The sequence below is a fragment of the Trichomycterus rosablanca genome, chromosome 26 (genome assembly GCF_030014385.1).
Source record: "Trichomycterus rosablanca isolate fTriRos1 chromosome 26, fTriRos1.hap1, whole genome shotgun sequence".
NCBI lineage: Eukaryota > Metazoa > Chordata > Actinopteri > Siluriformes > Trichomycteridae > Trichomycterus > Trichomycterus rosablanca.
The window spans coordinates 3,034,662-3,058,802 of NC_086013.1; the positions used below are offsets into that span (position 1 = coordinate 3,034,662).

General features: G+C 38.4%; 2 protein-coding genes across 2 annotated transcripts; both read left to right on the forward strand.

Moving 5' to 3' along the window:
* Positions 1-602: 602 nt before the first annotated feature.
* hepacamb (hepatic and glial cell adhesion molecule b) lies at positions 603-8,554 on the forward strand. The gene is made up of 7 exons (XM_062988887.1): positions 603-728; positions 3,558-3,899; positions 6,086-6,367; positions 7,160-7,253; positions 7,338-7,420; positions 7,750-7,820; positions 8,034-8,554. Exons 1-7 carry the CDS (start codon positions 659-661, stop codon positions 8,379-8,381), a joined length of 1,290 nt encoding a protein of 429 aa, XP_062844957.1. The 5' UTR covers positions 603-658; the 3' UTR covers positions 8,382-8,554.
* Positions 8,555-13,628: 5,074 nt separating this feature from the next.
* Positions 13,629-19,596, forward strand: ccdc15 (coiled-coil domain containing 15). The gene is made up of 10 exons (XM_062988913.1): positions 13,629-14,249; positions 15,242-15,391; positions 15,616-15,801; positions 16,258-16,374; positions 16,468-16,626; positions 17,100-17,204; positions 17,679-17,782; positions 18,356-18,547; positions 18,849-18,997; positions 19,265-19,596. The coding sequence occupies exons 1-10, from the start codon at positions 14,058-14,060 to the stop codon at positions 19,378-19,380; spliced, it is 1,470 nt and encodes a 489-aa protein (XP_062844983.1). The 5' UTR covers positions 13,629-14,057; the 3' UTR covers positions 19,381-19,596.
* Positions 19,597-24,141: the final 4,545 nt, after the last annotated feature.

A 24,141-nucleotide genomic window follows, 5' to 3' on the forward strand; every position in this document is an offset into this window, starting at 1 on the left:
TAATGCTTGTGTCTTACTCTAATGGTCTAGTCTTAGTCAAACTAGGTCTATTTACTTAAGCACAAAGACGTCTCAAGTTGTATTCAATCAGCATCACTAACAATGAATTAGGAGGCCATGCCACAAAGCTAAATGACCAAATTTCCAGATTTGTTTTTATTTATCTTTGTCTCAATGAATTATAAAAAAGAACAGTTGTATAAATCATTGAAATCTAATGTCTAGCATGATGTGTAAATGTTCTTGTGGGCATGAAAAAATTGTATGATACTTTTAACAACAAGAATTTCATGCATACAATGTTTTGAACTCAAGAAACCACACTACTGTGTACTGTTCTGAACATTCAGCGCTTTGAGTCCCTGTTGACGCCCCCCGCGCACAAAGTACAATGGCTAACACACATCATGGCGCACTTGCTTATTGATAGTGACCGGCATGTGAAACCAGACCAGACACACACACACACACACAAACACACAAACATACAATGATACACACATTCCATCAGTGCAGCAAGTGTGTTTATGTGAATAAGTGAGTGAAGCCTGGTGTAGTCCAGCCTCAGCGGAACAACGGCGCTCTCATTAGGAGGACGGGCTCCGGGTGAACGAATCACGCGGGAGTCTTTGGGAGGACGCCGAGCGTTAGACCCGAGATGAAGCAAGGGGGGAAGGATTACTCCTGGCGGTCGGCCTTCTGCTGGCTCCTGTGCGTCTTTCAATCAGGTAAGTGAAGCAAAACTCACTTTGGTTTTTCTAAGATGAACTTTTATTGGTTCCACACTGCAGGAGGGGTCTGGTTGAGTATTGCTGAAAGGTGAGAAACAAGGCTCGGTTCTGGGATCAGTATTGTTTCGCCTTCATTTAAATGAAATAAAGTGGTTTGTTAGAGACATAAAATACAGTCATGTGCATCTTCCAATCAAGTAAGTGAAGAAAAAGTTATCTTGGTGTCTTCTAAGATAATTTTTTATTGGTACCACACTGCAGGAGGGGTCTGGATGAGCATTGCTGAAGGTTGAGAAACAAGGTTCTGTCCTAGGACCTGTATTGTTTCGCCATTATGGACATTCATAATCATTTAAATGAAATCAAAGGGTTTTTAGAGACCTGGGACCGGTATTGTTTTGCCTTTATGGACATTTGGAATCATTTCAATGAATTACTGGTACCACACTGTCAGAGTAGTTTGGATGAGCATCACTGAAGGTTGAGAAACAAGGTTCAGTTCTAGGACCGGTATTGTTTCACCTTTATGGACATTCGCAATCATTTAAATGAAGTAAAAGGGTTTGTTAGAGACATAAAAAAAAACAAGGTTTGGTGCTGGGACCGGTATTGTTTTGCCTTTATGGACATTTGGAATCATTTTAATAAATAAAGGATAAAGGAAAACTTCCTTTGACTGTACACGTTATGGCCAAAAGTATGTGGACGCTCCTTCTGATTACTGATTTCAGGTGTTTCAGCCCCACCCACTGCTAACCTATAATAAATTATATGCTTTGAAGTGAGCTCATGTGTAATGGTAAGAGCCATGCTGCTGGTGACATCAGTGCCTCCATTCCAGAGGGTTTGAATACCAAGCTGGGCTCACAAATACTCATCGTTTGGTGTTATATGAACCTAGATACTGAGACCCTCCTGTCCAGGGAGTATTCTTGCCCTATGCACAGAATCAAGCTCACACTGAAGATGAGTAACTAGCCCTTTAAGTAGAGTTACTTGTTACCCATGACAGGTGCAAAAAACACATGGACTACATGACAGTCCAGCCCACACCGCACTTCATGTACTGGCAGGAAAGCTTTGTGCTCCACATGCTTTTCTGAGCTGTTTGTGTTGAACCCTTATCCAATGTTGTCATCTGCGGAATCAGTGGAGTCCCTGTGTGCTTCTGTTCCTCCACCCGGCCCTATTGTGCTTCGCTCTGAGACTGCTTTTCATACAGGAAACCAGGCCAAACAATCGCAGCTTTTGTCTTTTCAATCCCAGATCGTCTTTTCTCGCACCCAGATCGGTTGCCAGGGACATGCGCAGTCTCCACGCTGACTCGCCAGACTGGAGACGCTCGTTATCTCTCAGAGCCGTTTGTACTGGTTAGCTATTTCCAAACTGGAAATGTTCATCCTATGGGCATCCCATTCCCAAGGCATTTGGACACCTGACCATGAGCTTGTTGGACATCTTATTCCAATAGCATGTGGACACCTGACCATGGGCTTGCTGGACACCCCATTCCAAAACCGTGTGGACACCTGACCATGAGCTTGTTGGACATCCCATTCCAATAGCATGTGGACACCTGACCATGGGCTTGCTGGACACCCCATTCCAAAACCGTGTGGACACCTGACCATGAGCTTGGTGGACATCCCATTCCAAAACCATGTGGACACCTGACCATGAGCTTGTTGGACACCCCATTCCAAAACCATGTGGACACCTGACCATGAGCTTGTTGGACATCCAATACCAAATGCATGTGGACACCTGACCATGAGCTTGCTGGACACCCCATTCCAAAACCATGTGGACACCTGACCATGAGCTTGTTGGACATCCAATACCAAATGCATGTGTGACACCTGACCATGAGCTTGTTGGACATCCCATACCAAAACCATGTGGACACCTGACCATGAGCTTGCTGGACACCCCATTCCAAAACCATGTGGACACCTGACCATGAGCTTGCTGGACATCTTATTCCAATAGCATGTGGACACCTGACCATGAACTTGCTGGACACCCCATTCCAAAACCATGTGGACACCTGACCATGAGCTTGTTGGACATCCCATTCCAAAAGCTTGTGGACACCTGGTCATGAGCTTGCTGGACATCCCATTCCAAAAGCATGTGGACACCTGGTCATGAGCTTGCTGGACATCCCATTCCAAAAGCATGTGAACACATGACCATGAGCTTGTTGGACATCTCAGGGTTAAAACTAAGATACTACTTTAAAGTCGTTGGCGTGCAGCATTGTAGCAGGATGCAGTTCTGCAGTTGGACACGTGCAGTGGCATTGACAGCATCAGCAGCATGCTTATTACAGTAAAGTACCATCTTCATCCAGCGTGGGAGGCACACGAGAGGGGTAAATAAGAGGCATGATGGTAGAAACCATCCCTGCCTGCTCTTGATTAGATCCCCATAAATCTGGTCAATGTCTGTTTTCTCTCTCCATTATTTACCACAAAATACAAAAGAAATACCCTTCTAATCCCAAAATGCATCACCTTACTACCTTGTTTACATTACTTGACACAAATCTATAGTTAAACGTATGTGGACAACCCTCCTAAATAATTAGTAAATCAATCATAACCCTTTATGATAATCATCTCCCAAGTACAACTTAGGCAAATAACAATAAGCATGCTTCTAAATAATTTCCTTTTCTCTTGGTTGTACTTGTTGCCCCTTTTAATCAGCTGTAGATCTACAACTCGAAACCACAGCAGTTCCCTTGCACTCCTCAAAAAGGCCCGTCCCATAATTTAAACTGTCTCTTCACCAAGCACTGCAAAATATCTCTCTGTTCCACAGGGTGTGTCCAAGGGGTGAACATCACTCGTTTCGGGAATTCGATCCGTGGAATAGTAGGTGGAGAAGCCCTGTTCTCCGTACGATACTCAAGCACCAGTCTGGACCTACCGGTCATCAAATGGCAGCTTAAGAGGGAGAAACCGATCACGGTGGTCCAGTCCATCGGCACCAACATCATCGGGAACCTTCGGCCGGAGTACCGAGATCGCATCTTGGTGTTCGAGAACGGAACGCTGTTAATGCATAACCTGAAGCTGTCTGATGAGGGACTGTACGAGGTGGAGATTTCCATCACTGATGATACGTTTACAGGAGAGGAAACCATCGAGCTCACAGTGGACGGTAAGTGAACGTATGTCCATACTGAAGCAGGACTAGACCCAAGCACTGCTCTGATCATATGAACATCCACAATATAGCTACAAGTATCTGAACACCCCTCGTATTAATAAGTTCAAGTGTGTGATTTTACCTGCTCCTGTTCTAAAGCATCTTCTGAACTCCTTGAGAACCTTAGTAACCTTAGGAAGATCGAGCTGATGGATCTTGTTGCTTTATTTTAAACGATAAAGAAATCAGGAACTTTGGACGTCTTATAATTTATCATGAAGAGTAAAAGAGTGGGAGGATTTTGACCCACCCCCAATATACTGATGTAAAAATGATGAATTCCATTCATCCGTCTGTCATACCATCAGTTTCTGATGGCAGGAATGGTTTAGAATGGCAAGAAACCCCAATCCCCCAAACCCAGATGGATTTAACCCCTGTAATGTCCAGTTCCTGGCTACGGCTTTGCTTTAAACCCATGTCAATGTAATGCTCACTTGGCTGAGGACAGTCATTACCTGTCTGTAGGTAGAAGATTTCTCCTCACATAAAGTGACCATTTTGGTTTCTAATGATGCCAATGCAAAGCCAAAATCAGGAACAGGGGTCTTTGTGATATGTACAGATGTTCTGCTTGGTTTAATAACACAAAAATATCCCATAATTCAGCATGAAGAGAAAAAGAGTGGGAGGAGAGTAGTCTGAATTGGGTTCTGGAACTCAAGCTCCAGCTCACACATTGAACTCTTCCAGCCAGCCGTGAGCATTTCCAAGCCAGTGGCGTCACATCCATCGGCAGATCTACTGACCGACTTCTCTTATGAGGACGTACCACTCGGGCCCAGCGTCTCTGTGCACCCACTCACCTGGATCAGGTGACGCCCTGCAAGGACGGCGATCGGCTCCTGTCTCAGACCTTCCCCAAGGTTCTAGGTAGAGTGATAGACACTCAGTTTGTGACCTCTGGAGTGAGCTTCCTCCCACACTGGCTAAGAGGGTCAAACAGGAGCTTAAATACCGGCTGAACAGAGCTGCTCAACTCAGACATGGTTGGTTTGATGTTCAACAAATAAATTGTCTAAAGGAATCAAGCAAATAAGTAGCATTTTAAATCATATTTACATTGAAGAGCAATTATAATTTTCATGAAGCTTTGTTTATAAGAACATGTGGTATCAGATTAGAGTGGGTGTGGTCATGTGACTCAATTATGTGAATTCTGGCTTTTTAATGTTTCTAAAGTTTGATCTGATTATCTGATTGATTAGAATGACTTGGAAATGTTTGTGGCTGGTTTTAGTTCCTGTACCAAATTTTGACCCGCCTGCTAAACCATAAAACAAAACCTGAATGTTCCTCATTACCATAAACCACACCCACTAGAACAGATTTTAACACTCTTAATCAACTTTTCTAAACTGGTAACCAAATACAACCATCATCAGAGCTTCTAAACACTGTTCATGATCAGATATTTATATTGTTGCTTGTTTTACTGAATACTATTACACTTGTTGAACATCAAACCAACCATGACTGAGTTGAGCAGCTCTGTTCAGCCGGTATTTAAGCTCCTGTTGAACCCTCTCAACCAGTGTGGGAGGAAGCTCACTCCAGAGGTCACAAACTGAGTGTCTATCACTCTACCTAGAACCTTGGGGAAGGTCTGAGACAGGAGCCGATCGCCGTCCTTGCAGGGCGTCACCTGATCCAGGTGAGTGGGTGCACAGAGACGCTGGGCCCGAGTGGTACGACCTCATAAGAGAAGTCGGTCAGTAGATCTGCCGATGGATGTGACGCCACTGGCTTGGAAATGCTCACGGCTGGCTGGAGGAGTTCGATGTGTGAGCTGGAACTTGAGTTCCAGAACCCAATTCAGACTACTCTCCTCCCACTCTTTTACTCATCATGCTGAATTATGGGATATTTTGACTGTTATTAAACCGAGCAGAACATCTGTACATATCATAAAGGTCCCTGTTCCTGATTTTGGCCTTGCATTGGCATCATTAGAGACCAAAATGCTCACTTTATGTGGGGAGTAATGTTCTACAGGTGGTGAAAAACACAATGCAGTTATGACTGTCCACAGCCAAGTAAGCATTACATCAACATGGGGTTAATCAAAGCCATAGCCAGCCATGAACTGAACATTGGGGGGAGGGGGGGCTATCACTAACACTGAACTTTGTTTCCAGAGCCCATATCTACACCGTACGTGGACGTACCCACCTCCACAGTTCTGGAACTCACCGAACACTTCTTTCTGAACTGCTCTCACGATACGGGCACCAAGACCACCTACAGCTGGTTAAAGGGAGGCAAGCCGCTCCCTAACATCACTCGCCTGCTGCTGTCTCCTGATCAGAAGGTGGTGACCATCACGCGAGTGCTGATGGAGGATGATGACGTCTACAGCTGTCTGGTGGAGAATCCCATCGGCAGTTTGAAAAGCACATCCATCAAGCTTACGGTTTATAGTGAGTAATTACGACAAACTATGACTGGGAGTCAAAAAGCGCAGTATTGTTCTATTTTACTAATAACAAGAGTTGGTCTTTGGGTGGAAGGTTAGAATCAAAGCAACAATGGTCATTGTATATGTAATACATGTAGATGACATCAGACCAATAAAAAAACCATGTACACTTGCCAAAGGTTTTTCTGACCGTTCCTTACTGGTCTTATTCCTCAGTAAAGCCCTAATTTTGTCCAAAACAAAAATGTAAGGCTTTAGAATTTCAGGTTAAATAGCGGGTTTTTGCAAAATCTCACGAAAACAATGCAGTTCCACTGATTTAAAGGCAGATGTCGCTAGACCTGAGGTATTATTGCAGTAATAGTATAGTAATAGTAATAGTATTATATGCAGTAATAGTGACATCTGTCGGATGAAAGTGGAAGTGCAGGCCCTGTCTATGGATTCTGTAGGCTTATAACTTTCTCTAAAGGTTGTTTATGAGGACCACCAGGGGAATATGCTATGAATATCCAAAACAGCTCTTTTTTGTGGACGTGAACGTCTTTCAGAGATACTTCAACTCATTAGTATGGCCATGACGATCTGTCCTTTATCAAAACTTGTACTACAAGTAACCACCATCAGCCCAACGTTTAATATAATCCATGGCAGTGCACTTTGTTGGGGGAGGTGAGGAGGTTGGGGGTTCTAACGTCTTGTCTCATCAGTTCCATCAATCCATTGTGGTGTTATGATGTATTTCGCTCTTTAAAAAAGGCTTTAAAGTAATATACCCACCTTGTATGTACAGGAAGAAGCTCCCTGTACATCATACTCTCCACAGGAGGCATCTTTCTCCTGATTACTCTGGTGACCGTGTGTGCCTGCTGGAAGCCAACAAAAAAGTACACAAATATGCTTCTTGCTGTCATTGTTGTCATCTTTTAATAAGCATAGCCGTGTTATTCAGAACGTGCCCTTTATTTCAGAAAGAAAAAACAGAAACTGAAGATGAATGTGCCAGGAACTGCTGCTGAAAGCCATCGTATGATTGACGAGGACAAACCAGAAGGTGAAATAAAACTGCACTGTAGATAAAGTCTAAGGTTCACATACAGTATATTTGTTAGGAACATAAAATCTTAAAATCTCAGTGATTTCGGCATCTATTTTTATATGACTAAACCCTTGCAACCCAGTATGCCTGTGGCTTCCAAAGTGGAGGGTTAATGAATAGGTAGTTTGACTGCTACTAGCAATAAATACATACTGTCTGTCACTTGTAATAATTCCACTGTAAAGGTGATTTGTCACTTTTGTATGGATAACAATGTATAAAATAAATTCCATTGGAAATTAGAAGCAAAAGTAAATAAATATGTTGGTGTTTTGTGGTTTTAGAAGATGTCGTCCCAACAGTGACAGATCATGAGCGCAGAAACCCGGTATCACTTTACATCCTAAAAGAGAAGGTACGTAAACATCACATTACTAATAAAATAATGAATCCAACCCAACACCTCTTTGTTTAATGCACTTATAGCCAGAAATAACCTTTCAAGTGGATGTGATGCATGAGCTCAGTGTGATTTATAATTCAGAACATGATTCAGTCAGCGACACACCTTCTAAGAGCATTTCACAGTATGGTTCAAAGTTGCAGGTACTTATTTGTGATCCTTCAGGACCCTCCAAGTGACCAACCTGCTCCAATCTGCAAAACATGTACAAGTAACAGTGGCAGTCCATCCAGCTCCAGAGGTCCTGCACCTACCCATTCACGCTCACCTGACGTTCCAGCCCGAGCTTCACGCAGCTACCCGAGAACACCCACCAACTCCCCCCCAGGACGGCCCGGCGGGAGAAGACGCCAAAGTCGGAGCCCGCCCGCCCATCGTGCTCACACGTCCGGCTGCTCGTCCCCTCCGAACAGGCGACTCGCTGAACCGTCCATCCCTGACCCAGAGTTACCCAAAACGTTCACTGAGCCCCTAATGCTGCTGCGGGAAATTGAAAGTCTTTCTGTAAACTAATGGAAGGTTTGGGACACTGATAAACGTGTACATATATAAATTCAGTACAATTGATCCTCTGAATCAGCACTTTATAATATAAATGTTGTCTCTGCAAAAGTATTTTTGTCCCCCAAAATATGGTATGAGAACTTAGCTTAAAATAGTGGACATAAGTTCATATAAATAAGTTCCTGGGTTTTTTTTGTTTGCTTGGTTTTCTTCAAAAATATGCTATTAAATAGCTGTAAATATGAAGCAATATTGCTATATGTAAGTATAGAATACTTATTCTCTTCTTGCTAATAAAAACAGACATGTAGCAGCTGTATTTTACATCTTTTATATATATTTTGTAAGAACACACAGTCTTTAAATCAAACTGAACGTTATATAACCCTGCTGGTAAAACGCAGTGCACACTGTTACCGATCTGAGAGAATGCACTTGCTGAATCATACAGAATGGACAGTGGGCTGGTTGTTGTGAGTGGACACAGTTGCTGAAAGCAAGGATTGTACAAAGATCCCTGTGTTGATTCATGTCCGAATATAAATGTTTTAGCCAGCGCGGCGAACAGCTGGTAATGAACAGTGATATATTATTACATTATGTCTTGGTCTTTTAGACCTACAAGGAACATCCATGCAAGAAAGAAAAATAATTGTATAGATGATAGTGGACCACAGAGCCATTTCTAACCATCAAAAACATCTGTCATGAAATGAAAGCTCCTGGAACAAAAGTGTCACTGTCCACAATCAAGTGAGATTCATAAATCTTTTGGGCAAAACAATATGTACCATTCATTCAGTAAAGACTTGTGACTTTAACTATAAATCTGATGCTATATTCAATATTTGTCCTGCTGCGTAATCCAAGAACATGTGTAGTTCTAGTAAAGCTAGTTAATAATTAGATGGTAAAAACGTTTGCCTTGCACAGCATGCCCCAATACATGTCCTACTTACTTTATTGTACTAATGTCTAATGCCAATTTTCCATTGCATGGTACCCTACAGTACGATACAGTACAACATCCAAATCCAGGACTGTCCATGTTGTTCCTAGTGTACACAAGGGTACAAAGTAAAAGTAGGAGACGTTTACTGTAGCCAAATTTAGCACTGGTACTTAGGTGCAGTATGATTAATAAACAATTGGTACAACAACTGGTATCTTGCGCCAACTATACGGCCTGCTTTGCCCTTGGACAAGAAGGGTAACCAAAATTAGCACAGGGTTTTGGGTAAAGTATGGATCACTTGTCAAATGTAGGATCATGGATGGAAAACCATAAAATCAGATTTTTTATTAATCACCAAGTATCAGATGTACAAGGAATTTCTCTTGGTGCAGGTGCCAACGTATATACATCTAATTAAATAAGATAAAAAGGTATACTATATATAGACATAGAATAGAAAACATTTACTGTTTATTTTCTTGGGAAGGTGATTCTAATGTCACTGTACAGTACAATATTATGTAGTGAATTCATGAAAGCCAGCCACTGTACTGCACTGGATTAGGCTGAATGGCAGATTAGGGGATTCAGAGGACCTATAGTGAATTTCTTTGTATAGAAAAAGGTTGTAATTTTGGACATAGCCGAGGCAATAATCTGATTTGGGTAGAAACTAGTGGTGTGCGATACTGAAAAATTTGGTATTGATCCGATACCAACAATGTTTCCTTATACTGTACAACCCTGTATTGTATAATGACAATAAAGTTGAATTAAATACAGTAAAAGTAAATACAGGGCCAGTATAGCTGATACCAATACCAAAACTGTTTACTTAAAAAGCAGTTTGTTTACTTTCATGTAGGGGAGAGCAGTGTGTCATGATTTATGAGTAGGGCATTTTGTGATTTCTGTTTCTATAAGCACTCTTTGTTTATAACTCTTCATCATATTAATATTGTAAGTCATACATTTTTGTCAGATTTCTTGTTTCTGGGTGCTTTGCTTTCTCACAACTTTACCTTCATGGTGTAATTTCCCTCTGGATAAGTGGAACTTTCTATCTATTACCACCAAGCGGCTAACTTGTAGCTGTGTTTGCTGGGTGAATAAATATGTACATTTTTAATAGTGACCGAATACATGTGTCCTTGCTCATTTAAAATACAAAATCGATGCTATTCCGTTCACATTTATAAGCACAAAGTCAAAAGAAAAGAGCTCTAATGTACCAAAACACAAACGCCAAATGAGAGCCTCACGACGCATGCGCGGACGGAACGAGACCCTCACTACGCATGCTCCGATTCACGAAGCTGACCTACGTACTCGGGAAGTTTCGTGAATTTCCGTAAAGTGCGCAAAATACGTCAAGTGCATTTATACTTTCATTATGTATAATTTACATAAAATTGCCCCTATTTCTGTATGTGCAAAGAAAATAATTCAAACTTACAATCTTCTGTCAAATAAAAGAACAAATTAAAAATATTAGTTAGATACAAGAGAAAGTTTCAGCAGGGAGATTGATCTATTGCTTCTGTTAGCTTTTAAAGTAGCATCAAGGACACAAAACTAAACCGTGGACGAACATTAAATGTGGTTTTCATTATTTATTATTCTGATGATAATTAGACCTACATAATGCACAGAAGCTTTTAAGCATGTAAATAAACATCATCTCGACTAAAGAACCTTGTTTTTAAGTGTGTGTGTGCAAATCAGGACAATAATCAAGTACAGTTATGTAAGATTTCAATAGATGTACTTTATTTGTGCTTGTAAATAAATACAGATAAAACCTAAACACTATTAGTGCAGAATAAGCAACATAAACAACACAAACATTTACCGCTACAAGCGCCACATGGTCGCTGTTCCACCGCTGATAAACACAACACATAGCGGCGTGTCGGTGACGTCACCTCGCTAACACACGTGACTGACAGACCAATCAGCGACTAGTGATGAACTACTGACTCACTAAACCCGCACAGCGTTCATCATCTAATGTGTATTATAATGTTGCTTATTTATATTTAAATGAAATAATTTATTGCTGTTTTATATATGATAATAATAATTTGTACTCGTTATGTATGACAGTTTTGGAAATGTGACCGAATGAAGCGTTTTCTGAATGTTTGTGGTGTTTCTGCGCCATCATGTGGATCCTGAACTGTTTACATGTTGTTTTAAGTGCTGATGCAGCTTCACTGTCAAACTGAACAGTAAAGGTGAGCACAAGAAACCAGGTGGTTTTATACGAGCTGTACATGTTTTTACTTCTTAAAATACGATGTATAAATCTCATATTACATATTTAAGTACATGAATGATAAACATGTGCATTTATTATCGACCGAAGTTCCACTTTTCTGGCTTTCTGTAAAATAAGCTGTTAGATCTTAGTTACACTTATGTCCATATACATTTACATTTTCAGCATACGCTTTAAGCGACTTACACAATGAGTGGAACATGATGAGCAATTGAGGGTTAAGGGCCTTGCTCAGGGACCCAACAGTGGCAACTTGGTGGTGGCTGGGCTTGAACCGGCAACCTTCTGTTTACTAGTCCAGTACCTTAACCACTGAGCTATCACTGGCCCTTGGTATTGGTACATATACTTATGGTATTAGGTCTAGTATTTCTACACTTTGCACAGCTTGAGAGCTGAGCATGCAGTTCTAAATGGTGTTTTGGCTAGTTTTGAAAATATGAAGATGATATACTTTATTTGTCATATATACATAAACACATGTACAGCATTCATACTTTGACTTGGTGTCTTAGGGTAAAGTTGATTTAAGACAATGTTCATTGTAAGAAGCACTATATAAATGAGTCTGACTTGACTTACACACATATATACACATTATACACATAACTTATTCTGTACAATACCTGCACATCTAGACATTATAACATTATTCTAATTTTAAACTGAAATGTTATAAGAAAAGATAAGATAATCCTTTATTAGTTCCACAGTGGGGATATTCACAGTGTTGCAGCAGCGAAGGGATAGCAAAGCACTCAGTACAATGTATAACAATATAGACATTTTCAATAATAATAAAAAAGTCAAAATACTTTAAAAATATTTACAAATAATTACAAATAATTGCACATGGGGAAGAAGTTGCACATTGTTATGTATGTTTTAAAGTGTATGTGATCTGTACTGTCTTGCACTTTTGTTCAATGTTGCACACTGGTCCTGGAGGAACGTTGTTTTGTTTCAATATGTACTCGTATATAGCTGAAATGACAATAAAGCCTTTCTTGACCTCTTGTCTGGTCTGGGTGAATTTGCAATCGTGCAAAGACAATAGGGGAGAGGGGATGGGGGAGGTAAAAAAAAGGTGCATATATAAGGTGCTTAGACAAGGTGCATAGACAAAGACAAGGTGCAATGACAAGGCAAGGTACATAGACAGGTCTGAGGTAGTGGATTAGCAGCTTAGGTTTAGGTAAACAAAGTCCAGTTAAAGTGTAAGTGCAATGAAGGTACAGTCATATGAGTTATTGTGCAGGGTTAGATAGTGACAGTCAGAACTGTGTATGTTATGTTCTGGTAGATGTTGCAGGAGTGACCAGTTTAACTGCTCGTGGATAGAAGTCTGATAATATAATAACAGAACTGAATTTTCAATGCACTTCTGTGGCTTACAAAAAATAAAGTAAACAAATGTATTACTGAAGAACAAATGTTTTAAACTTTAAATTCTTTTATTTAATTTATTTATTTTTATTCACTGGGGTAAATTATCCACACACAGCTCCTCTCTCACTGCTATATGTGCTTGGTCTCATGTGCCGCTTAGTCACGTGACGGTACGATATTTAGTTATAACTCTATTATATTATTATTGTAATACACAAATTTTTTTTGTAAGTAGCTGCTCTGCTCTCAGTAGGGTTGAATGCAGTCCGGTTTATGGTTTCTGGTGCTTTACTTTCTCACGTTACCATCATGGGGTGTAACCACCAAGTGGGTCATGAACTCATACCACGTAGTTGTGTTTGCTGGGTGAATAAACTTGTAAATATTTATTAGTGACCGAATATGTGCGTCCTTGTTAATTAATAATAAAAAATAGATGCTATTCTGTTTACATTTATAAGCACAAAGTCAAAAGAAAAGAGCTCTCATCATTCACCAAAACGAACACATGGAATAAGAGCCTCACTACGCATGCGCAGACGGAATGCAAGAGAGCCTCAGTGCGCATGCTCCGCGCCATACGGGTAGGGGGCGCAAAGTGCGTAAGGTGCCTCCGCACTTTACGTACGTATATTTACACTATTATTCCCATAAAATTACCGCTATTTCTGTATGTGCAAAGCGAAGTAACACAACGAAACACAGCAGAGCAGGAGGGAGGATCGCCTCACAGGACAAGACCGACAAAGCAAAATAGGTGTGGCGTGACTGAGTTCTCATTTGAATGACACCAAGTTGGACCAATCAAATTTGACATTTTGTAGAACCAGCCAATAGGATGCAAAAGGGGCGGGAGTGAACGGTTGCGACGGTAGTAACGTCAGTTGTAAACAGAAGTTTGAATCCGTGAAGCGGAATATGGCGATACTACTGAAAATACAGAACAAACTTATATTATTATTATTACTATTATGATTTTTAAATCGTACTGAATTAAAAGCATTTCATTACGTTAAACGATAGGCTAGTTAGAGAGCCAGGTTACTTTTAATTCAACAGAATGAGTCAGCCGAGAACTAGCAAAAGGAGTGAAAACAAGCACAAGTGTGGATTTAAAGATGGAGAAAATGCATTAAAGAGCAAAACATGGAGAAAAACGAAGGAAATGAGAGTTTTAGCGGAGAGAAACCCGGCTGTTGTGGCAGTAGGAGCGTGGGTCGAGACTGCAGAGGAGAACCAGGAACATCCAGCGGTGAGTAGTTTAAACACGCCGGGTCAATCCCAAATACCACACAGGGAAACACGTAGTGCACTAGGTAGCATGAAATAACGATTATTAAATACACTAGGTAGCGCACTTATATAGGGAGCAAGGGGGCATTTGGGATTCAGCCTGTAACACTACATACACTATGTCTAATTCATGGTTAGGCTGTTTACTATTAAAGGGATAGTTCTGTTAAATTAAATGTACTTATTTTTCGTCTCAACACAGCTGTAATTAGATGAGTTAGACATTTTGTTCATGAAATAAATACATCCCTGTTATTAAGTCATCTTATGGTACATCTGTGGTATTCTCAAGTTTTTATTTCTTTAATAATGTATTAGTATTTTTGCAGTGGGGTTCCTAATATTTCCTAATATATCAGGAGCGGGTTACACCTGTCTCATCACCCCACTTACAATGGATCGAGGCGGCACGGTGGCTTGGTGGGTAGCACTGTCGCCTCACAGCAAGAAGGTCCTGGGTTCAATTCCCAAGTGGAACGATCCCTGACCTTTATGTGTGGAGTTTGCATGTTCTTCCCGTGTCTGCTTGGGTTTCCTACGGGAGCTCCGGTTTCCTCCCACAGTCCAAAGACGTGCAAGTGAGGTGAATTGGAGATACAAAATTGTCCATGACTGTGTTTGATATTAAACACTACTGTCTACTGTCCTGTCATGAATGTAACCAAAGTGTGTAAAACATGCCGTAAAAATCCTAATAAAAGTACATTTTCATTTACATTTTCGGCATTTAGCAGACGCTTTTATCCAAAGCAACTTACAGTTATGACTGAACACAATTTTGAGCAATTGAGGGTCTTGCTCAGGGGCCCAACAGTGGCAACTTGGCGGTGGTGGGGATTGAACCCGGCAACCTTCTGATTACTGGTCCAGTACCTTAACCACTGAGCTGTCACTGCCCTAAAGTAAACAATGGATTTAAAAAAGATATTTGTCTTTATCACTTTGGGACAGGTCCGTGCTTTGATCACAGAAGAGTTGCAGGAGGAGACCCGTAGAGAGAAGGAGGAGAGTCTGCGGCAGTTTCAGGATGCAGTACGCAGACGCGTATCCCAGCAGGCTCGAATACGTAAACAGCAGCAGCTGCAGAAATCCTATGAAACGGTAAAACTTTTATAAAGACCTATTAATACACATTTTTAGATTAGGCTGTTGTAGCAGCGAGGTACTGACCTCTGTACTGGCCACTGTTGGGCCCCTGAGCAAGACCCTGATTATTGGTTAACTGATTATTCTTTTAATGTATTAAATTCATTAGCTGCAATTTTCTGTAATTTTTTTTCTACTGAACTCTGTAGAATTTAGTCTAACACTCATGTTTTTTTCAGGCTGAAAAAGAATGTCAAGTTGTGCAGCAGACCAGCGACTCAGCCCAGCGTCTCACACCTCAGAAGAGTCTGTTTCAATCCTGCCCACAAAGGGAACTAGCCATCTGCAGCCCAAGTGCACACTGGCTCATGGATCAGGAGCACAACGGGCTCAGAACTGATGCTGCTAATCAGCACAGTCCTCAGGTAAGAGCTAAAAAATTGCTAGTGTAAATAAACACTGTGGTTTTGCATAATTAGTGTAAATAGTGTAAATAAAGAAGGCTCATGTACAAAGATCTTTATGTTGGCTTTTCCAACAGTGTCTGCTATGATTTGTTGAGTATGGTGGATGATCCATGACTGTGAGCAGCCTATAGATTTTATTAGACCAGGTGCCCCCTGTGGTGCGACACTGGTGTGTCTGTTGTCCACAATGATAATGCCACAATATATACGGATATTATTCATATCAGACACATATTATACATATAAATATATAGCCCATCACTGTGGGGGGTTAAGGTTTGAACCCCCAGAGTTGCTATTAGTCAGATAGACGTCTACGTATAGACACATCAAAATGACACAAACACTTTCTGGTTTATCCAGGTTTTAAGAAGGACTTTGAGATTTTTGACTGCTTGTATTGAAATTTAACAGCTTAGCAAAGTCATGAAGCAGGTGAGACTCCGACTGGCTTCACGTCAAACCCTCAGAGACGACGAGCACTCATCCGAGCTCCCAGGAGGAATCTGGAAAGCGTCTTCAGTCAGAGATGTGAGTGCTGGCTCAGCATCTCTCTTCCTTAATGACATACTTGTGTGACATTTTTTCTTAATGTTAAATCTGATTTTGATTTCATGGCTGAAGCCCGGGTCACATGCTGGGAGAGCGCTGACGGGTGAGGAGGAGCAGGAATCTGACGAAGAACTAGGAAAGGAAGACGAGATTCCGTTGGCGGGGCAGCACGATCGACCCGTTTCTGTGCAGAGCCACAGTCGCAAGACGGTGACGTTTGAGAAAGATGCGGTAAAAATGTTGTATTCGGTTGTAAATCCTAATAAAATAAAAAGCATCTGCTAAATGCTGTATATGTAAATAAAAGCAGTAGTAACATGACCTGGGGCTGTTAAGGTCCAAGATCCAACCAGAGCTGTGCCAGAAGCTTGATGTTGGCTGTTAAAAGCAGATAATTGAAGTAAAAAGAGCTAAAGGGCATCATCAATATCACAGGACCACCATGACATGCGTGGTCTTATCTAAACCTTTGACCTTAACTGTACATTGTCCTCCAACAAGTGTCCTGCAATCACACTTTCAAACCGTGAGGTCTCCATGTGGCCCTCCCATGCCAAACCTTACATACTGCACAATACCCCACAATCCCAGTGTAGCTAATTATAAATAAAAGCAAATAGAGGTCAGAGATTTGGTGTAATCCTAACTTTTCCTGAATCACTTTTAAATCTTTGCACTTCTCTCACCCTGTCTCTGTTTGGTAGGTTTTTGCAAGACTGAAAGAAGCGAATCCCACAAATCCAAACCCACACTTCAGATCCACTCAGGTTCTGTGGCCTAAAGACGACCAAGAGGAGATGAAGAGACAGGTCAAGTACAGCAAATACACAGAGTTACACACATATAGACTGTTGCTTAGTTTACTTCTTGTTTAGTTCATTGTAGCCCATTAAATGACTCCCATTGTGCTCATTCTTAAATGGATTTTCTTACAGAAGAGGTTAAAAGTTTACATACACTACATCTCAGGGACATCCATGTCAATGTAGTCTTGATATTCTGCTATAGGTCATGTTTTTAAAGATGTAACGTCAATACTTTTATTATTAAAATGTTTACATATTCTACCATGTAAAATAATATATTTAGCCCAATATATAAATATTAATATTACATTTAATTTAATATTTTATGCTTGTGTTTTTTGGTTGTCATTTTTTAAGTTGGCAAATATTTAATTTATTAATGACAAGTGATTATCAAAGAAAAACTCGATTCAGTCGTAGGCACTGTCATATTTTACTCACGATGTGTAAATAAATACATTATTTTTATTTTTACAGAGACAGTCCCAGTTCCTGATGTATCGCCGACTCTTCATGGACATTGAGCGAGAGCAGGTGAAGGAGCAACAGCAGCACAAGAAACACCTGAGAAGAATCGCCAGGTTCTTGATCATCACACACACACACACAAACTTAGCGCAGACAGGGTCGGTTTTAGGTAGCTGATCTCATTCTAGTCTAATTTTGTTCAGCTCAGCTCGGTGCTACATCGACATTGCCAAAATCTGCCAGTAAGAAAAGTCCTCCAGGCCTATTGTTTTAGACTGTAGCGCTAGACTGTGAGGGCAGACAGGTGATCAGTCTCATCACTTCCTCGGAGGAGGAGGTTGTTTTTTATTTTGTTGGACAGCTATGTAGGTTTTTAGACGATTGCTCACACGTCTGCTGCACAGTGATGACTGAGCATCATGCATTTCATTATTCCTCTTTAATATTTTTTACTTCTCCATAGTGTTATGTTTGGCTAGAAATGGAGAAATGATTCAGATTATTTTCCGAAATGACTTCTAGATAAGCTACATCCCTTTTAGGGAAAAAAAATAATAACATATTACAAAAAACTTATAAAATAATAATGCACTGTATCAGTTCTATTATGAAATTAATGCTACTTGCACATGCGTCTTCATATTCAGTGTTAAACGATCCTGCTCTTCCTGGGTTTCCACCTATAGAATTAAGTCTGAGAAGGAGCAGCAGAGGGAGGAGGAGGAACGAAGAATGGAGTTTATCCGGCGGCAAGAGGAAAGCAGGAGGGAGCTGGCTGAGAGAGAACGGCTCGTTCTGGAGAGGCTTCGGCTGGAGGAAGAGGAGCTGGAGGAGGACAAGAGACGGGCAAGAGCCAAGAAAGTTAAAGAGACCACGAGGTATCGTGTTAGAACAAGCGCTCAGAATCGGCGGGGCGTGCAAACTACCTGACTCAAACCGCTCGACTCAAACCGCTCGACTTAAACTGCTCGACTTAAACTACTCGACTCAAACCACTAGACTTCAACTACTCGACTTAAACCATTAGACTCAAACTGCTCGACTTAAACTACTCGACTCAAACCACTAGACTCAAACTACTCGTACCATAAATATATAAATACCACCACACTTCTTTGTGACATAAGACTCACACATCAAACGTTTTGCATATCCTTTTGCATTTATTTTCGGCTGTAGGTACGTCGAGGCCCTGCGGGCACAGATGAAGGAGAGGCTGGAGCAGGACAAAGTGGAGCTTCCTCCCCTCTGCTCATGTGGGGAGAGTTTTTGGGATTCGCACCCTGATACCTGTGCCAACAACTGCATCTTCTACAACAACCCAAAAGGTTTGCAGCATGCACAACTACTGTTAATGCAACTACAGTTAACTACAGTTACTGTTAATGCAAAAACCACAGGTATTAATCTTGAATTCCCTAAACACTTGTAACAAGATTTTGGAATGTATCTGTGGGAATTTGTGCAGTTTGTGGTCAGGGGTCACACATCAGGTACACATACGTACACAAGTATTTTACACGAACTGTCAGTTAAAACTGTAATTAATAAAACCTCGACCTTTATGTAATCACTGATCTGGGTTGTTTTTGCAGGTTATGCTCAGGTGCTGCATTCGGTCCTGCTGAGCTGTGAGTTAAACGAGGGCAGCGCTGGATACAGCAGAGGCTTTACACGGAAGATCATTCACACACTGTCGCACCAGAACTGACCGTGTGTTTCTGAAATATCACTACAAATTAGCACCAGGCGTATTTGTATGTTAAAATATGGGTTTAAATATTATTAATAAGATTTTATACTTGAATTTCTGCTGTTATTGTATTATTTTGGTTGCTTTATAGTCCGGATTTTAAAATATTATTTGATACTGTGATGATTAAAGGATTGTGAATGAAGGAATGAAATAAAAGTGTGATGTGCTTTACCTTGCCTGTTGTATTGATTACATTTCTTATTGATTGATCTCTGCAGACATACTCTGTCTTTATCTCTGGGCTCATTATAGCCCTTCCCTCTTTTCACCTACTTATCAGAATGAGGGGTAATCTTTGTACCCCACTGCGAGCACCCTGCAAATTCATGCATTAACACCACAAGTGTGCATGCTCGAACCTCGACTGGCAGGGTGATGGCCACCTGCTACATCCACTTACTAAAGTCCAGTTTGGAAATCCCTGTTAGTCTCCAGTTTCCAGTCTGGGAATCAGGAAGTCAAGTCACAAACAGGAATAAAATATAAATATCTCAGACGCATGATTTATACTCATGGAATGATCATGACTGTCAAACCTTAGTTCTTTATTTGGTAATGGGAAATTATAGTGATGTTAATTTTATCTTATATTAAATGTGTGCCTGGACTGCTTTTGAAGAAAAAGAGATTTACATCAGCCAAGTCAATGTAACAATAACAATAAGAAAAGCAATAAGAAAAGGAAAGAAACAGAAATGAATAAAAGTTTAAAATTAATAGTTATATTAAAATATTTTAAAGGGGATTAAACAAAAATAAGACAAATATGTTAAAATTAGAGGAAAGTAAACCTATTAGATTATATGAAAAAGAAAAGGGAAGAAAAGTTAAATAAATGTTAAATTAATGAATCAGTTGATGAATTAATAAATTAAGTAATTAATGACTGAATGAGTAGATGAATAAATGAATGAATCATTAGATGAACGAATGAATGGATGAAAAGATTAATGAGTAGATGACTGAGCAATTAAGTAGATGAATGATCAAATTAATGACAAATTAAATGTGTAGATTAATGAATAAATGAATGAGATTAATCAAGAGAATGAAATTAATAAATAGATAAATAAATGAATCAGTAAATTAATGAATCGGTAAATAAATGAATTAATAAAAGAATCAATAAATAACTGAATGAATGAATAGAGCAGCCAACAAATGAACCAATGAGCAAATAAATAAACAAATAAATGAATCGGTAGATGAATAAATGAACAGTAGATGAATGCTTGAATGAGTGAATGAATAAATGAGCAGTAGATGAATAAATGAACAGTAGATGAATGCTTGAATGAGTGAATGAATAAATGAGCAGTAAATTAAGAAATGAACAGTAGATGAATAAATGAATCAGTAGATGAATAAATGAACAGTAAATGAAGAAATGAATTAGTAGATGAATAAATGAACAGTAGATGGATAAATGAACAGTAGATGGATAAATGAACAGTAGATGAATAAATGAATTAGTAGATGAATAAATGAACAGTAGATGAATAAATGAATTAGTAGATGAATAAATGAACAGTAGATGGATAAATGAACAGTAGATGGATAAATGAACAGTAGATGGATAAATGAACAGTAGATGAATAAATGAATTAGTAGATGAATAAATGAATTAGTAGATGAATAAATGAACAGTAGATGGATAAATGAACAGTAGATGGATAAATGAACAGTAGATGAATAAATGAATTAGTAGATGAATAAATGAACAGTAGATGAATAAATGAACAGTAGATGAATAAATGAACAGTAGATGAATAAATGAATTAGTAGATGAATAAATGAACACTAGATGAATAAATGAACAGTAGATGAATAAATGAATTACTAGATGAATAAATGAACAGTAGATGAATAAATGAATTAGTAGATGAATAAATGAACACTAGATGAATAAATGAATTAGTAAATGAATAAATGAACAGTAGATGAATAAATGAACAGTAGATGAATAAATGAACAGTAGATGAATAAATGAATTAGTAGATGAATAAATGAACAGTAGATGAATAAATGAACAGTAGATGAATAAATGAATTAGTAGATGAATAAATGAACAGTAGATGAATAAATGAACATTAGATGAATAAATGAATTAGTAGATGAATAAATGAACAGTAGATGAATAAATGAATTAGTAGATGAATAAATGAACAGTAGATGAATAAATGAACATTAGATGAATAAATGAATTAGTAGATGAATAAATGAACAGTAGATGAATAAATGAATTAGTAGATGAATAAATGAATTAGTAAATGAATAAATGAACAGTAGATGAATAAATGAACAGTAGATGAATAAATGAACAGTAGATGAATAAATGAATTAGTAGATGAATAAATGAACAGTAGATGAATAAATGAACAGTAGATGAATAAATGAACAGTAGATGAATAAATGAATCAGTAGATGAATAAATGAACAGTAGATGAATAAATGAACATTAGATGAATAAATGAATTAGTAGATGAATAAATGAACAGTAGATGAATAAATGAATTAGTAGATGAATAAATGAACAGTAGATGAATAAATGAACAGTAGATGAATAAATGAATTAGTAGATGAATAAATGAACAGTAGATGAATAAATGAACAGTAGATGAATGAACAGTAGATGAATTAGTAGATGAATAAATGAACAGTAGATGAATAAATGAACAGTAGATGAATAAATGAATTAGTAGATGAATAAATGAACAGTAGATGAATAAATGAATCAGTAGATGAATAAATGAATTAGTAGATGAATAAATGAACAGTAGATGAATAAATGAACAGTAGATGAATAAATGAATTAGTAGATGAATAAATGAACAGTAGATGAATAAATGAATCAGTAGATGAATAAATGAACAGTAGATGAATAAATGAACAGTAGATGAATAAATGAATTAGTAGATGAATAAATGAACAGTAGATGAATAAATGAACAGTAGATGAATGAACAGTAGATGAATTAGTAGATGAATAAATGAACAGTAGATGAATAAATGAACAGTAGATGAATAAATGAATTAGTAGATGAATAAATGAACAGTAGATGAATAAATGAATCAGTAGATGAATAAATGAATTAGTAGATGAATAAATGAACAGTAGATGAATAAATGAACAGTAGATGAATAAATGAATTAGTAGATGAATAAATGAACAGTAGATGAATAAATGAATCAGTAGATGAATAAATGAACAGTAGATGAATAAATGAATCAGTAGATGAATAAATGAATTAGTAGATGAATAAATGAACAGTAGATGAATAAATGAACAGTAGATGAATAAATGAATTAGTAGATGAATAAATGAACAGTAGATGAATAAATGAATCAGTAGATGAATAAATGAATTAGTAGATGAATAAATGAACAGTAGATGAATAAATGAACAGTAGATGAATAAATGAATTAGTAGATGAATAAATGAACAGTAGATGAATAAATGAACAGTAGATGAATAAATGAACAGTAGATGAATAAATGAATTAGTAGATGAATAAATGAACAGTAGATGAATAAATGAACAGTAGATGAATAAATGAATTAGTAGATGAATAAATGAACAGTAGATGAATAAATGAACAGTAGATGAATAAATGAACAGTAGATGGATAAATGAACAGTAGATGAATAAATGAATTAGTAGATGAATAAATGAACAGTAGATGAATAAATGAACAGTAGATGAATAAATGAACAGTAGATGGATAAATGAACAGTAGATGAATAAACGAACAGTAGATGAATAAATGAATTAGTAGATGAATAAATGAACAGTAGATGAATAAATGAACAGTAGATGAATAAATGAACAGTAGATGAATAAATGAATTAGTAGATGAATAAATGAACAGTAGATGAATAAATGAACAGTAGATGAATAAATGAACAGTAGATGGATAAATGAACAGTAGATGAATAAACGAACAGTAGATGAATAAATGAATTAGTAGATGAATAAATGAACAGTAGATGAATAAATGAACAGTAGATGAATAAATGAACAGTAGATGAATAAATGAATTAGTAGATGAATAAATGAACAGTAGATGAATAAATGAACAGTAGATGAATAAATGAACAGTAGATGGATAAATGAACAGTAGATGAATAAACGAACAGTAGATGAATAAATGAATTAGTAGATGAATAAATGAACAGTAGATGAATAAATGAACAGTAGATGAATAAATGAACAGTAGATGGATAAATGAACAGTAGATGAATAAATGAATTAGTAGATGAATAAATGAACAGTAGATGAATAAATGAACAGTAGATGAATAAATGAACAGTAGATGGATAAATGAACAGTAGATGAATAAACGAACAGTAGATGAATAAATGAATTAGTAGATGAATAAATGAACAGTAGATGAATAAATGAACAGTAGATGAATAAATGAACAGTAGATGGATAAATGAACAGTAGATGAATGCTTGAATGAGTGGATGTGAGTGAATGAATGAATGAATGGATTAATAAATGAGCAGATGAGTGAATGAATGAATGAATGAGTGAATGAACAGTTTCCTCTCTGTCTGTTCTCTTGATAACTTTTCCAGTTGTTGTCGGACTGGAAGGGGTTAATGATCCGGCGTGTGACGTCACGGCGGGTGGGGGCCGGTGATCACGCGGGAGGGGAGGGAGGGGAGACGGGGGATTATTTCCAGCAGGACTCGCTACAGTACTGGAGGGGAT